General features: G+C 41.4%; 1 protein-coding gene and 1 pseudogene across 2 annotated transcripts in view; both read left to right on the top strand.

The window, feature by feature from the left end:
• FSIP1 (fibrous sheath interacting protein 1) overlaps positions 1-16,124 on the top strand; it is a gene marked incomplete at both ends in the record, with an annotated part of 168,353 nt that overhangs the window by 40,551 nt on the left and 111,678 nt on the right. Inside the window, 2 exons of the mRNA XM_080707946.1 lie at positions 2,771-2,929; positions 9,324-9,458. Of these exons, the coding sequence (XP_080564072.1) occupies positions 2,771-2,929; positions 9,324-9,458 (294 nt within the window). The remainder of the gene's footprint in view (positions 1-2,770; positions 2,930-9,323; positions 9,459-16,124) is intronic.
• LOC308271238 (cyclic AMP-dependent transcription factor ATF-4-like) lies at positions 1,408-2,473 on the top strand (annotated as a pseudogene). Its single transcript has one exon. The product of its transcript is annotated as a cyclic AMP-dependent transcription factor ATF-4-like (transcript).

The raw sequence follows: 16,124 nt of genomic DNA, 5'->3' as shown, positions 1-16,124 counted from the left end.
TAGTATTTAAAAGATAATATGAAGCTGGGTATGGTGTAATCCCAACTACTTGGGAGACTTAGGCAGGAGAATCAGAAGTTTAAGGTCAACCTGGGCAATTTAGTGAGACTCTGTTTCAAAAATAAAAATAAAAAGGGCCGAGGATGTAGCTCAGTGGTAGAGTGCCCCTGGGTTCAATTCCTGGTAACACACACACACACACACACACACACACACACACACACTAATAATAATAATAATAATAATAATAATAATAAAGTAAAATAAATAAAATAAAAAGGCAGTATGAAACTACTGTTTGTTAAGAGTTAGATGACATAGCGGGGGCGTGGTGGCGCACGCTTGTAATCCCAGCATTTGGGAGGCTGAGGCCAGAGGATCACAGTTCATGGATAGCCTCAGCTACTTAGTGACTTAGTGAGGCCCTCTGCAACTCAGTGAGACCCGGTTTCAAAATAAAGAATAAAAAATAGGGCAGGGGCTGTAGCTCGGAGGTCGAATGCCCCTGGGTTCCATCCCCAGACCTGCAAAAAAAAAAAATAAAAATAAAAATAAAAATAAAAATAAAAAAGAGATGACAATTTAAGTTCATAAGACTCAAGCAGCCAACTTTATGAACCCTATGTTACTTTTAAGGAACTGTTAAAAGACAGACAGACCAGATAAATTCAACAAGTTTTTTTTTCCCCCCAAGAAAAAGGCTCTAGAATTTGGTAACATTCTATGCTGAAGATGGTTCAGAATGTGCACCCTCCGTAGACCATGCATAGGTTATATCATAGCCAAAGAAAACGAAATGGCATAGTATGAAACAACTCAATTGGCTGCAGTGACATTTGAATTCTATGGTCAAGTTTTGACCATTTTCATCCTCTGATTGACTAGAAGTGCAGCTGCTATGATTGGCTGAGACTCAGTTGCTTGGTTACAATACTATATTCTTAAGTAGGATTAGTTTTGTTAATCAGAACACAATTTGAAAATACCATGTATATTATTGGATAAACCTGATATCTTCCTATTCAACATATCACTGAACTTTCTCCTAAAATACAGAAATGGAATGTTATGAGAACCAGACCATGAAACTAAGAGATAGGGGAACACTCCTCCCTCAGAGTATAAGTTGAGATTTCTGCCCCGCCTTCCTGTAGATGTAGTCCTCCGAGCTCCAGCCCACCCTCCTCCCCTCCTGCAGGGTTCGCGGCCGCCATGGCATATTAGAGGCAGCAGTGCCTGCGCCAGCGTTGACCCTTGCAGTGGCGGCAGCAGCACCAGGCTCTGCGGCGGCACACCCAGCGGCTCAAGCCATGGTGCTTTTCACGGCATCCAGCAGCAGCGTTGCTGTAACCGACAAAGACACCTTCGAATTAAGCACATTCCTCGACTCCAGCCAAACCCCACAGCATGACCGAGATGAGCTCTGAGCAGCGAGACGTTGGTGGGGGCTTGACGTCCCCCTTTGACCCGTCGGGTTTGGGGGCTGAAGAAAGCCTAGGTCTCTTAGATGACTACCTGGAGGTGGCCAAGCACTTCAAACCTCATGAGTTCTCCGGCGACAAGGCTAAGGCGGGCTCCTCCGAATGGCTGGCTGTGGATGGGTGGGCCAGTGCCTCAGACACCGGCAAGGAGGATGCTTTCTCCGGGACAGATTGGATGTTGGAAAAAATGGATCTGAAGGAGTTTGACTTTGATTCCCTGTTGGGTATAGATGACCTGGAAACCATGCCAGATGAGCTTTTGGCCACATTATATGACACGTGTGATCTCTTTGCCCCCTTGGTCCAGGAGACTAATAAGGAGCCCCCCCACCCCCCAGGCAGTGAACCCAATTGGCCATCTCCCAGAAAGTTTAACAGAAGCAGACCAGGTTGCCCCCTTCACCTTCCTGCAGCCTCTTTCCCTCTCCCCAGGGGTTCTGTCTTCCACTCCAGATCATTCCTTCAGCTTAGAGCTCGGCAGTGAAGTGGATATTGCAGAAGGAGATAGGAAGCCTGACTCCAGTGCTTCCGTTGTCCTGGTCCCTCTGTGTGTGAAGGAGGAAGATGCCCCCTCAGATAACGACAGTGGCATCTGTATGAATCCCGAGTCCTACTGGGGCTCTCCCCAGTACAGCCCCTCTGCCTCTGGTGGCTCTCCTATCCAGAGCCTGCCGTCTCCATGTGTCCCCGGTGGCTCTGCCCACCCCAAACCTTATGACCCTCCTGGGGAGAAGATCGTGGCAGCAAAAGTAAAGGGGGAGAAGCTGGACAAGAAACGCAAAAAGATGGAACAAAACAAAACTGCGGCCACCAGGTACCGCCAGAAGAAGAGGGCAGAGCAGGAGGCCCTCACTGGCGAGTGCAAGGAGCTGGAAAAGAAGAACGAGGCTCTGAAGGAGAAGGCAGATTCTCTGGCCAAGGAGATCTAGTATCTGACAGATCTGATAGAGGAGGTCCGCAGGGCGAGGGGGAGGAAGAAGGTCCCCTGGTAGGGTAGTCAGCTTGCTTGTACATAGGTGTGCTGAAGCTGTGTTGTAATAAATTATTTTGTGTCTAAAAAAAAAAAAAGAAAGAATATAAGTTGATATTTTACACACAGTTGGCAGATAATGAAACTGTAAAATTATTATTTTTTTCCCTATCCCAGTGTTAATTTTGTGTTTTTTTTTGTTTTGTTTTGCATTAATTTATTTTTGTGCAAAGTCCTGGGCTTTGGTGTAGCAGTCTGAAAGGTATGTTTTGGAAAAAAGTAGTGTGGGAATGACCTGGTAACCCTTGTTTCCTCTTAGGGCGATCAGTCTGGTTGGCTGGTCCCAGGAGAAGGCTATACACTCGCAGCCGCCCAGCACCAGCAGCTTGCAGAAATTGATACAAGACTCCAAGAACTCTCTGCAGTTTTCCCAACAATTTCCAGCTTTTCTCCAAGATGTGAAAATCAGAACGACCAGGTATACCTAACTCAGGAGCACATAGACTACTCAGGCTTATGTGTGTTAAAGCTGGTTCACGTTATTTCAATCATTCTACTCATCGACTCAAGAGGTCTCTTCCCAGTCGCCTCCCCCGACCTCAGCTACAGGAATCGTAGCTTCCACAGCAGTGGGCATTTTCCCTTGGTCACCCCAACTTTCTCTCTGTTTTTATTGGTGATTTTATTGGATGGGGTTACTGAGGAAGCATTTATTTAATTATTACTATAACTTTATGATTTAAACTCACTCTTGACCAGGGGGAAGAGAATTGATAGTTCCCCTCAATCCTTTGAGAGCTTTACTTTTCTCTTATCTCCAGGTATTAGATATTAGCAGCGGCTGTCATTACCCGTCTTGTATTCTGTCACATTCTTCCAGCTCCTTTAATAACAAGAGTGAAGTTTAGTATGCTGACGACTTCTCTCCTACAATGGTTTTTTTTTTTTTTTTGGTGGTACTGGGGTTCCTGGAAGCCCTTCTTCCTCTGGGCTACACTCCCAGACCTATTTTATATTTTTGAAACAGGGTCTCTTACGCCAGCACAGCTGGCTTCGAACCTGCGCGATCCTCCTGTCTTCGCCTCCCAAGCGCGGGGATTACAAGCGTGCACCACCACGCCCGGCTACAATAGTTTTTTTTAATGAATACATTTCTTTTCTCAGTAGCCTTCTCAAGTATTCTCTTATAAAGCTGGTAGATTAACAGCTTTGGGAAGTAGAATTCTTTCCTGGCCCTCCCTTTATGTTGCAGTACTTTATGGGATCTCATTTGGGGTTGGGTGGTAGATGAAATAGTTGGTCTTTTGTTATTCTGCTGCCTGTCTACCAGTTTTACCAAATCACTTTCTGTATAACTCTAGATAGCTGTCATTTTCTTGGTCTTTTAAGAGATTTAAATATCAGTAGCCTGCAGGTAGTAATTCTGATTTATAGTGAGTCCTTTCTGCCAGCTACCAATTGAAAGTTAGGGATCTGGCTTTACACCAGTTGAAACTAACTCAGGGAAAAGGAAAGAGTCAAGATATCTCAAGGGAACAGTTTGGTGACCGGCTCACTCCTTCCCACCCTCCCCCTTCCGTCCCTCTCACCCTCCTTTGTGTGGTACTGGGGATTGAGCCCAGGAGCTATACCCCTAGTCCTATTTAATTTTTTATTTGGAAATAGGGTCTCACTAAATTGCAGAGGGCCTCTCTAAGTTGCTGAGCTGACTTTGGACCTGAGATCGCCCTGGCTAAGCCTCCCAAGTACTGGGATTGCAAGTGTGGCAGCCCCTTCCTGGAGCCATCTCGTGTTTCTATGGGCCAGGCGCAGCCCCTTCTCACTCCGAGGCAGCAGTGGTGGTGCTAAACGTCCACCACTGATTTCTGGGTGGATTATGAGTGTGTGGAAAGCAAAGTGATTTTGCCCCACCCAAATGTACCCCAGGACTTTAACATGTGTTACGCTAGTTGATTTGTGTTACTGGTTTCCATTTTTCAAAGGAAGAAGTCAAGATGAGGCGATAAAATTGTCCAGAGATATCCTTTGTTCTTTCATGTTTCAGCTGATTTTTTTTTTTGCTTAGCTTTTAAGGAGAGCAAAGCTAAATAATGGTCTTAAAGATAGAAAGTGACTTTTTCCTGGCTGTCAGATGTTATTCTTGAAAGAGAGACCGAGAATTTAGAGATTTATTAGGCCACTAGTAGTTAAAGCGTGGATATTGTCAGAGTTCATCATCACCTAAGTCACATTCTCAGAGTTCACTTGTGTGGTTCAGATAAAACATTTGAAAAGCAATGGAAGAGAAAATCAGTACCTTCCTTTGTTGTTACACACCGAGATTACCTATTTTTACATGAAACAACATATATTTACAAAGATAAAACTGCTTTTGGGATCCCCTTTGGATGTAGAAACAGAAATGTAACATCATAGTTGTGGAGAGGAAGTAAGCTTTGTGTGTGTATAAAAGGATGTCTCTTGAGCTTTTCTCCCCGTTCGTCTTGGCATCCCTTCATTTCTGACTAAAACCGGCATTGCACATTGTGCTTTCAAGGCAAAAAGTCTAACACGGCAATTATTTTATGGATATTATTTTTGGATTTGAATACTTCCTGAGTAAGTACATTGAAAAGTACCTTGGATAAGTCCTGGGCACCCATGAGTTCACCAATGGGCTCCCATCTGTCGCTGAACCACAGGACTCAGACTGCATAGTCCACCTCATTTTCATTTTTAGCCCTTTGGCAAAACATGTACTCATTAGTAATTTTTCTTGAGGCTCCTTCAGAATGTCTTTTAGGTGGGACATATAGTTCTATTTTTATTTATTTTATTATTTTATTTTATTTTATTTTTTGGTGGTACTGGGTTTCCTGGAAACCCTTGCTACCTACGGGCTATTCTCCCAGACCTACTTTATATTTTTATTTGGAAGCAGGGTCTCTTAAGCCAGCGCAGCTGGCTTCGAACATGCGCGATCCTCCTGTCTCCGCCTCCCAAGCGTGGGGATTACAAGCGTGCGCCACCACGCCCGGCTAGTAGTTCTATTTTTAAACAATCAACTCATCAAACATTGAATGCTTGCTTTATGTATGAAGTTGTAGGGGACTTAAAGAAAAGTCAGGTAAATATGGTACTTGGGAGCACAAAAGCCTTGTTTCAGGTTTTGACTCTGCCATCTAACAGTTCTGTGAACTGGGGCATTAATTAGAAGCTTTCCAAACCTTACTTTCCTCATTTATAAAATGGTATTATTCCTCAGGGTTCTTGTGAAGAATTGATGGGTTACTAAACACAAAGTGCTTAGTATAGTATTTGACAGAGAATTTGATCAATGAATATTGTTGTAGTGAGTTATTTTAGAAACTTACTTTCTAATGGGAGGTATTGAGTATACATGTAGCACTGTGGTACGAGACAAAACAGATCAGCAGCAGAGAAGGCTTCCAGTGCTGTGGTGGTGCAGAGGAGAGAGAGGAATGTCAGCGAGACTCGGGGGCAGGAAGGGGGACTAGAGCAGCAGGCAGAAGAGGTCAGAGACACAGAAGATTGCCAGCATCTGGTGCAAGATGGAAAACTGGTGGCCTATGGGGCAAATTAAACTCACACATGGCGAAAGCCCACAAAGTGTTTACAAATATTTGTAGCCAACATTAAAAGTTAGGCAAATTCATATAAAAATCCACATTTCTGGTTTCTCTTGGAAAATCAGAAAATGCAGCACCAGTAGACCTGACTCCTTGCTTGCCCACTGATGTTCTGGGTTGAGCTGAGTAGCAAAGATGATTTTCTGTGAGGCAGAGATTCTCCGCTTTGCTGCAGTCTCCACCATTCCATATTGTCGTCCACAGTTTTCTGAGCAAGTTGAAAGACACAGACTTTCTGATGTACCAGTCTAGGATAACTATCTAATGGTAGGCATATAAACCAAAGATGATAAATGTAATCAAGTCACAATAGTCTGAGGGATTCAAGGACTTTGGCTCGGAGATTAAGGGTGTGTTGGTTCTTGTAAAAAGGGTAGATTAGAAATCTTCTTTCCCTCATGAACTTGGTCATTATGATGTTCTCCTCTAGACATCCTGGCCTGCCACTTAACTTTATGACAGTTATAACCTTTTAAAAGTAGCATTTGGCTTTTTCATAGCTGATTTCCTTTGGGTACGACAAAGCATGTAGTCACATCCAAAAGAAAGCATGGTATATTACTGCCATTGCTGCAGTGTTCACGATGCCCGTGTGGTTGCTGTTTTTACATCTGCTTTTTATTTTCATTTCATCTTAGTAAAAGAGGACTAATTGAAGCAATTTTTTCTTAATATCTGTGGTTTAACTGTGCATAGCTTTCCATATTCATCTCCTAACTCTCTAACAAATCGGTTCTTTCCACATATTGTAAATCCTACCATAACACTGAGTGATGTTAGTTTTTCTTATTTGTAGATATATTAGATTCCAGCCTTCTCCAGAAAAACCCACGATATGGGAGTTGTATAAGCATTCACTTTCTTAAATCCTTACCAACTGGATTCAATAATAAATTCTATCCCATTTAGCTCTTGTGAAGAATTGTAGTTTATTCATCTCTCGTGCAATCAGTCTTACTAAATCTAGGATTCCAGTTCATGGTTAGATTTTTTTTTCTGGTTGGAGGAGGGGCTTCTGGAAAGAGACATTTCTTTGTTCTCAGATCAACAAACTCAATTAGATCTAAAGGTCCTCTTTAATTTTTTTTCTTAATATATTGTTTCCATTGTATACAATTTGGTAAGACCACCAAAAAATTAACATTTGATTAAGGAAAACTGTAGCCGTAGCCATCTCTTTTCTTGCAAAATGCTGCTGCTGACAGCAATACTGAATTATTTTGGTATCTCACTGTCTCAACATTAGCTACAATTGGGTAACTATAGAGCCCTGTTGACATGCGATCCTGGAAGATGTCATTTTGTTGACTTGCACGGGGATTTGCCACGGAGTCCATTCACCTCACATTCACTTCATACGGTGATTAAGAACAGGAATCTAGGACTCTAAATGTGTGCTAGTCACAGGCACAGAATTCTTACTGGCCATATGTGTGCTCCCCCAAACTACAGAAGCAGGCCACAGGCGCGTGGGCTTCTGGGTCGAGAGATACACATTACTTCCAGGTCCTTGTCTCCAGTGCCAAACTGTCGAGCCTTCTCAGTGGATCTTGGAAATGGCTCTTGCCACCTGTATGTATTCTACACATTATCTTGAAGTTAATTTTTTTTTTTTCTGTTAAGTTCTGATGCAGTCAAGGTGTTTTTCATTTCATGGCAGTAATCCAGAAATGATTAAAACAATCTGCTTGAAAGATGTTTCCACCTACTTTTGGTACCACCAGGCAAATGACCCAGCCGGTGACAGGCTCTGTAGAATAATTAACTGGTCACAGTGGTGCCCACCTGTATTCCCAGTACTTGGGAGGCTGAGACAGGAGAATAGGTTCAACCAGCCTCAGCAACTTAGCAAGGCTCTCTGAAGGAGACTCCTGAAGGAGTGCCCAGCTTGGTTTCTGAAGATGATTAAATGAAGGGATTATTTTTAGACTTAAAGCAGGTGACAAGGGGTGTTGGGCCACTTAGAGACTAGCAACAGCGGATGGGGAAGAAAAGGAGGAGGTCAGGGAGAGCTGGAGTCATGGTGGAAGAACTGGCCGTCATCTGGAGTCATAATAATCGAGGGCATGGGCAAAGGGTAGCAAGCCTTCCTCCCTTTGTCATAATCATTTGAGCTGTATCTCTACGGCTCCTAACTCTGTTTTCCCGGCATTCGGATGAATGTTGGAATGCTAACAAGGTTAGGAGTCAATTTTGCTTATTCTAAAAATGATCTCTTGGATTGGGAGAATTACAAAGGCCTGATGGGAAGCCACCCTTGGCTTCCCTAAGTGCAGAGATCCTGTATCTGGGCATGCCCCGTGCTGGGTGCCTGGACTCTGCCTATGCAGTCATTTCAGGAAACGATGGCTCCTGTGAGATGTGAGGGTTTTAAGATAGGATGGCTTCTTTATCCCTCGTACCTATGCTCTTATGACGGATGGAAATCAAACACTCCCATTGAAAAGCGATACCTGGCATTTCTCTGCTCTGTGTCCTGTAGCTTTCTGAGATGAGTTGCCTTTGATAGTCTTTGAACAAGAATATTTAGTTGACTCTACAAAGACTCTGGGCACGTCAGGGATTCATCACTGCCCAAACTGAAGTACCAAAACAGGGAGAAGAAGGGGAAAATAGCTCAAGCTGTCTCTCCTGCCTTCCAGTCTCCAGTACTTCTGTGGCATTGAGTAAATCTCCCGCCTGTGTTGGAGCTCACCAGACTTTGTTATTCTGCTGTTGATAGACACTCAAACAACTGTTTTCAATCTTTCAATGTTTGAGCATTAATGTACGAAGTATGAATGCTGTATTTTAATTTCTCCTTGGCAAATTCACAAAAGTGGAATTTCTGGTTTGTAGGTCAGACATTTAACTTTTTAAGCAACGGCCACATAGTTTTTCTAAGTTGTCCCAACAGGTGAGCGTTCTGCCCGTCCCACATGCTCCAGCATCTGGTGTTATTATCACACCTTTTCATTCCGGTGGCTGTGCTTAGAGCATCGGTTTTACTTTGCTCTTATTCACTGTGCCCGCCTGCTTTCTAGATGATCGCAGAAGTTGAGTTTTTTTTTCTCTGCCTGTTTTATGTGCAGTTGGACCTTTACTCCTTCAAACAGGATGATTTTAAAGAATCCTGAGTATGGTTTTGAAGGGAAGGAATATTGTTTAAGAAGCAAGCTCACGCTCAAGGCTCACCGGCTTTGGAGGCATCTATGATAGCAGCACATTGCCAGCCTCTAAATGATTTTTTTTTTTTTAAATTAGGAACATGACCTTGATGAAAAAAGTGTGGAAGTAACTCCAGGAGAAAAGGTTCTCCGGAACACCAAAGAGCAAAGGGATCAGCAAAATCGGCTGAGGGAGATCGATGAGGAGTTGAAAAAGATCAAGGAAAATGTGGTAAGCCTTTTATATTTAAAGTTTAATTGTAAGCCGGGCATGGTGGCGGAGGCTTGTAATCCCAGTACTTGGGGTTTATTATTTTTGTTAATTAAAATAGATTTGTTGTAACCAGTCATCGTCATGAGACAAATGAATATTTATTATTTGGACTCTCCTGTTTAAATTTGAATTTCATAATTTGATGTTTTATAGTCAACACTTTCAGGGCAGTGATCTGTGACTTTATGTTTTAATTATTCAGTGTTATATAGTAGCCTGTAGATTCATGTTGTATTCCATGTGACTTTTTTCAAATTCTGTAAAACCCACTGTACTTTGTGGACCTCTTAGTACCTCTGGTCGGGAATCTAGATACTTGAGCCCTTTCAGTCTTACCAGTCGCCTTCTGTGTGACCCTGAGCAAATCATTTAGTCCCTTAGATATTTTGTTTTATTACTTTAGGATCAAGAGAGTAGTGCTGGACGATTGATCAAGGAAGTAGTCTAGGTAATGTGATTCTTGGCATATTTATTTTGGATAAGAAGTTATGTTATTTATGAAATAGGGAGTCCAAAGCTCAGATTGTATGCTTCATAAATACTTGATATTAGTTGGCTTAAGTCTTCTATTAAAAGTTGCTTTTGTAAGTTTAATAACACTTTATAGGACAATGTGTATATGATAAGTGTGTGTGTGTGTGTGTGTGTGTGTGTGTGTGTGTGTGTGTGTGTGCAAATCTATTATCTACCAACCAGATACCAGATAATACGGTTTCTGAATGATAGCTTCTGGAAATGACTAATTGTGTCGTTTTACCTTTATCTTATTCTTGCTCCTGCAAGAAAATATCCTTTCTAGATCGCTGGTTTTGGTAAAAGAGGTAATGTGTGGTTATTGCATTGAATGTGATTTAAGAGTCAAATCCATATCCAGTCTTAGAGATGAAAAAGAATGACTAAGGGTGATTTAGAGCCTCTGGCAGCTACTCTCGGAGACATCTGGATCCCAAAATGGATTTGTCAGTAACGGCTGGAAAACTGACTTCATTCTGCTTGTGGACTGTTGGCGGCAGCTGCTGATGCACATGGGTCCTGGTCATGATAGTTGAGGGAGTGGGATTCCATGTTGAGGGGGTGGGATTCCATGTTGAGGGAGTGGGATTCCATGTTGAGGGGGTGGGATTCCATGTTGAGGGAGTGGGATTCCATGTTGAGGGGGTGGGATTCCATGTTGAGGGGGTGGGATTCCATGTTGAGGGGGTGGGATTCCATGTTGAGGGAGTGGGATTCCATGTTGAGGGGGTGGGATTCCATGTTTCTGTAAGTGGCACAGTGCTGTCCTATCAGTGGAGGTAGCCATTAGGAGCTGGGGGAGCAGATACGGTGAAATGAAGCCGGAGCTCCAAAACTTCCTGTGAGACTCGGGTGCTCAGGGGCCTCGTGAAGCAGTTGTGTAAGGCCACACCCGTGGCCATTCTTCATCGTTTGCTATTCGTGTGGCAAATGATCTCTGGCACTTCTAACTCCTGGCTTTTCCATCCTAGTTCAGAGAATTGCTTTTAATTATTTTGGGTGCTGTACAGGATTCTCTGCTCATCTTGTCATCCAAACCCACTCTCCTTTACATTACAAGTTACAAGTCTGTGATATAAGTCTCTATACATGGGGTAGAGTGGTTAAAAGCCACTTTTGGGGTCTGGATTTCATCACTGCATTTACTAGCTGTTTGGCCTTGATTAGGTAAATCTATCTCTCTGTGCCATAGTTATAGAATGAGTATAATTATAATGATTATCTACCTCATATGGTTGTTATGAAGATTTGATTTATATACCCACATTGCTAAGAACGGAAACATTTTAAATGCTGTATACATATTTTTTGTTATTATTATTACTGACATTATTAATGTGGCATTTACATCAGTTTGTTTTAGGATAAGGAATGAGAGGATGTAGGACAGATGGTAAACTTGAAGATGGAGGGGTAACACCTGGAGAAAGATCCCAGATGTCCTTTTTCTGGCTCAGGGTGAGAGGAAGGAAGGGCGGAGCATGCAGAGCGGGCTTGGGGAGGAAGAGAAAGTGAGGAAGGTAACTCTGGAAACGAGAGCTCAGCTGCATGATCAGGGTGAGAGGGTAGTGTAGGGATTGAAGAAGGGTGGGGAAGACTCGAGTGGACCCTGTGAGGATACGAACCATGCAGTGGACAAGCAAGAGAGCCCAGCTGAGGTTGGAAGCCCCAGTCATCCAGGCCAAAAAAGCCTCAGTCATCCTCCAAAAATGGAGATAATGGGTGTGAACGGAGGCAGGGGTATCGAGGGTTGGGTGATTACAATGCAGAATTAAGGGGGCAAGGGAAATGGTGGGACCGATGAGTTCATAACTGAAAAAAACAACAAATGTGTGCTAGTCAACTTTTAATTGCTGTGATAAATACCAGAAGAAAACATCTTAGAGGAGGAAAGATTTATTTTGGCTCATGGTTTTAGAGGTTTGGGTTCATGGTTGGCTGGCTCCATTGGTTTTGGCCTGAGTTAAGGCTGGAGGTTTGGGGCTGAGGCGGAGGGTGTGACAGAGGAGAGCTGCTCAGCTCATCACAGCCAGGAAGCAGAGAGAGAGACAGAGAGAGAGAGAGAGAGAGAGAGAGAGAGAGAGAGAGAGAGAGAGGGAGGGAGAGGGAGAGAGAAAGAAACAGAAACACACAGAGAGAGAAACATAGAGACAAAGAAAGAGACAGACACACAGAGACAGACAGACAGGAAGGTCAGAGACAAGTAAAGCTGTAAAGCCCTTTCAGGGCATGCTCCTGGGACCTACTTCCTTCAAGCAAGTCCCACCTCTCACTGTGAATACTGCCTCCTGGTAGTCTACTCACCAGTCAGTGATTAATCCACAGATGAAATCAGAGCTTTTTTAATCCAGTCACTTCTCAAAAACTTCACCTCTGAATCTTCCTAAATTGAAGAACAAAATTTCAGTACATAAGTCTTCGGGAGACATTTCATATCCAAACAGTTTTTTTTTTGTGTGTGGTACCGGGGATGGAACCCAGGCGCATTTACTTCTGAGCTACACCCCCAGCCCCATTTTTTATTATTTATTTTGAAACAGGGTTTCTCTGAGTTGGAAAAGACCTCACTAAGTAGTCGAGGCTGTCCTTGAATTGCGATCTTCCTGTGTCAGCCTCCCAAATGTTAGGATTACAAGTATGTGCCACCATGTCCAGCTAAACAAACAAATGATTTCAAATAAAGGAATTCCAAAGCAACTTACACAGTTTTAACCCAATTAACACTATGGGAGGATGATAAAAGTGACAAGCCCATGGACTTTGTCAATATAGTACTTTGAATTGGAAATGTATACAAAATGTAAAAATAACATTTGTCAACTATAACTATGTAATATGTATATGCAAAGCCTGAAAGGAAATAGATATTAATGGTTTGATTAGAGATTTTGGTTTCCTATTTTTTCTTAATGAAAGGGGAGTCATAATTGAGGACATTTATAACTTCAATATTTTATTTAGAGATGTTTTAACTAATTAATATAATGATGAACTCGTTGAGTAATTTAAATAAAGACTAACAATAATTTCCTAAAATACTGTGACAATAAGGATTCTTTTTTCAAAAAAATAATAAAGAACATCTTTAACTTTTAGGGTGAGGTAAACATGTCTGTAATGAAATGGCATAATAATTAAACTTCCCACAAATAAAACAGATTCACTTTTAGCTTTTGCATTTTTAAAGAAGCATCAATAATCTGATTTTCTCTCATTAAACCTCTTAGCGATAAAATGTTTTCAGAGATGGCTTGGTAGCATTGTGAGGAGAGGTCTCCACGCTCCAGTCCTCCACATGCCTCTTCCACACTCTTAAGGTCTTTATTGTGTCCCCGTTTGATTCTCAGATGTTCTCATTCTTTCCATCATCTGAAGTCTCTGCTCTTTCTTTCCACATTCTTTCCCTTTTCAGTGTCTGGGAAACCACTGAGCTTGGCCTTGTGTGGTGAACTGCACTGCCATCGCCTCAGAATGTTTAGCCCCTAAGCCCTGTTGCTGAGCGCCCAAGCTAAGAATGTGGCTTACAAAGGGGATAAATCCCACGTTCTTATTCTTATTTCGGCCTGCTCTTGTCATTTAACCTGGTACAAGAAAACGTGGACCTGGGTCAGCAGGGGATTTCTTCTGCTCCAAGAATGGATGGAAAATCTGGCTTTAATTGTTAAACATGCTAGAGAATCAGAATTTTAGAATATGAGAGCTGAAGGGGGATTAGTGATCACATGGGCCAACTCTGTGAATTAGAACCAAAGTATTGAATAGCCATATTATTTGTCATAAACTTGCAAATAGTTAATGTTAAACTTGGGTCAGTTCTCAGTTCTTTACATCTCAATTTGTGAACTTTTCAACAAATCTGACCTCTCTGTATCACATCTGTGTAGTTCAGGCAATTTTGATCTAAGATTTGTAGTTACCTGAAAATGTAAGTTTCATTTTAAAATCTTTAAGCTGTTAACAACCAGATACATATCTTTTCCCAAATCAGCAGACCTCACGTGTTTGTGCTTAAACAAAAACACCAACTAGTGTGCTTTCGTATTCATACATCAACTAAATCCTGGCCTGAAAAGTAGTTTCATGTTCTCCGAGGTCATTGTTTAGAACCATAGAAATTATGTTAGTCCTTTTTTAATTTGTGAAAGCTTTTAAGAAGATGGATAAAATGGCATGAGCACATAAAATTGGAATTTTTATAGAGAACACAACCTCCGTTGTTCTGTTTGTAGGTTATGGCAGGTGTGTGAAATAATGATGCCGACGATCTGGTTTTAAAATTTTGAGAGGGAAATTTTTACACTAACAGTTAAGTAGGCAAAAATTTTGTTTTATAATCAGAGATACATTTGGAACAAGAAAATAAAACATACTATTTCCAGGAGCACTTGTATGTTTCTACATCATTTGATGCAAAAATATTGACAAAACATCTTGCAACTTAGTATTAACCTTTCATGCTTGAGAAACATCATGTAGCTGTTAAAAGTCATGACTGGTATTCATAAATTATTCTAGAATGAATAGATGAGCAAGTAACCTTACAAAAGTTATTGGCTACATATTATACTTGAATACAATTTAGGAAGATGGGCCTCGTGGAGCATTCCTACAGTCCCGGTACTTGCAAGGCTATGGCAGGAGGATTGCAAGTTTGATGCCAGCCTGGGCAACTTAGTGAAACCCTGTTTCAAAATAAATAGAGTCGGGGATGTAGCTCAGAGGTAGAGTGCCCCTCCGTTCAATCCCAGAAGTAAAAGAAAAAGAGAAAAAGTAAAGGACAGTCACCTGGCTTTGGGTAAAAGATGCTAAGGAAAAGTTTTCATTAATTTTTCTTAACTATTATTTTAAATTCATTTATAGAATTATAAAATATTAATGGATTTCAACTTCAAACTCATTTTGGGACAAGGGGGACTATAAATATAGTTTGCATTATGGCTGTACCATAAAACACTTAAAATTATAAGGATATTTACTTCTACATTAAGATTATTCATGTGTATTATGATAATACAGGTTTTATATAATTATAGAAGGTTTAGATGATGTGCTGTTTCTGATCAATGACTTGCCGTATCTTGGAAGTCATCATAGCAATGAAAATTATGATGGCAATTTTGTCTTATAATATTACCAGTTTTGCCTTAAAGCTTTGCTGCCGGGCAGAGACTCCAGAAATACTTGATGAGGCTAATTATGTTTTAGCACAGCTCACCTTTTGCTTTCTATGGTTCTGTGGAACCAGGCAATGTACATGCTTCAAGAAATAAGCAAATAATTTAATTATTAACAAAACAAAATGAGTATTATAAAATTATAACATGTAATACACACAAAAACACATTAAACCAGTATAACATTTCTTGAAATAGAAGTAGAATTGTAAGTATACATACGTAAAAAATTATAACAATTTTAGAGGTTGAAATGAAGCCTATTAGCTGGATGTTAACACGAGTAGTTATACTGTTGAATTTCTTTCCTCACATCTCAGGTCACTTTTAGTGTAGTGGGGTTTTGAAGGATTCCTTCCCAAGGGAGAGGCCATCTGTATCTATGCGTCATCTTTAACCCTTTCATCATTTCTTTGAGCTCGCTGCAGCCAGCCTCTTTCATAGACACATTCCTCACAGCTGAGATGGAGGGATCTTAGAGCCAGTGTAGCTCTCCCCACCCCATCAGCATTTTCATATTATGTGGTTTCATTTACTTCTAGTTGCTGTCAGTCCAAAAATATTAAATAGAAATTTCCAGAAATAAACTACACATCAGCTTTAAATTGGGCAGTCTTGTGAGCAGTGTAATGAAATCCTGGCCATCCTGCTTCATCCCGTTTGTGATATGAATCATCTTTTTGTCCACAGTGTCTACGCTGTGTTGGCCACCCACCCGTTCGTAAGTTAGTTAGCTGTCTGGTTATCAGTATCTGTCGCAGTATACACTATACAGGACTGTGGGCAACTAACCCTTATTTTACTTACCAATGACCCCAAAGTACAGGAGTGGTGATGCTGAGAACTCAGGTATGCTAAGAGAAGCCACAAAGTTTTTTTTTTTTTTTAAAGCGAAAAGGTGAAAGTTCTCAAATAGGAAAGAAAAAAATTTGTATGC

This window comes from Muscardinus avellanarius (genome assembly GCF_963383645.1).
Source record: "Muscardinus avellanarius genome assembly, chromosome: 12".
Lineage (NCBI taxonomy): Eukaryota > Metazoa > Chordata > Mammalia > Rodentia > Gliridae > Muscardinus > Muscardinus avellanarius.
The sequence above is the reverse complement of the archived record's forward strand: the minus strand, read 5'-3'. Positions and strand labels throughout refer to the sequence as shown.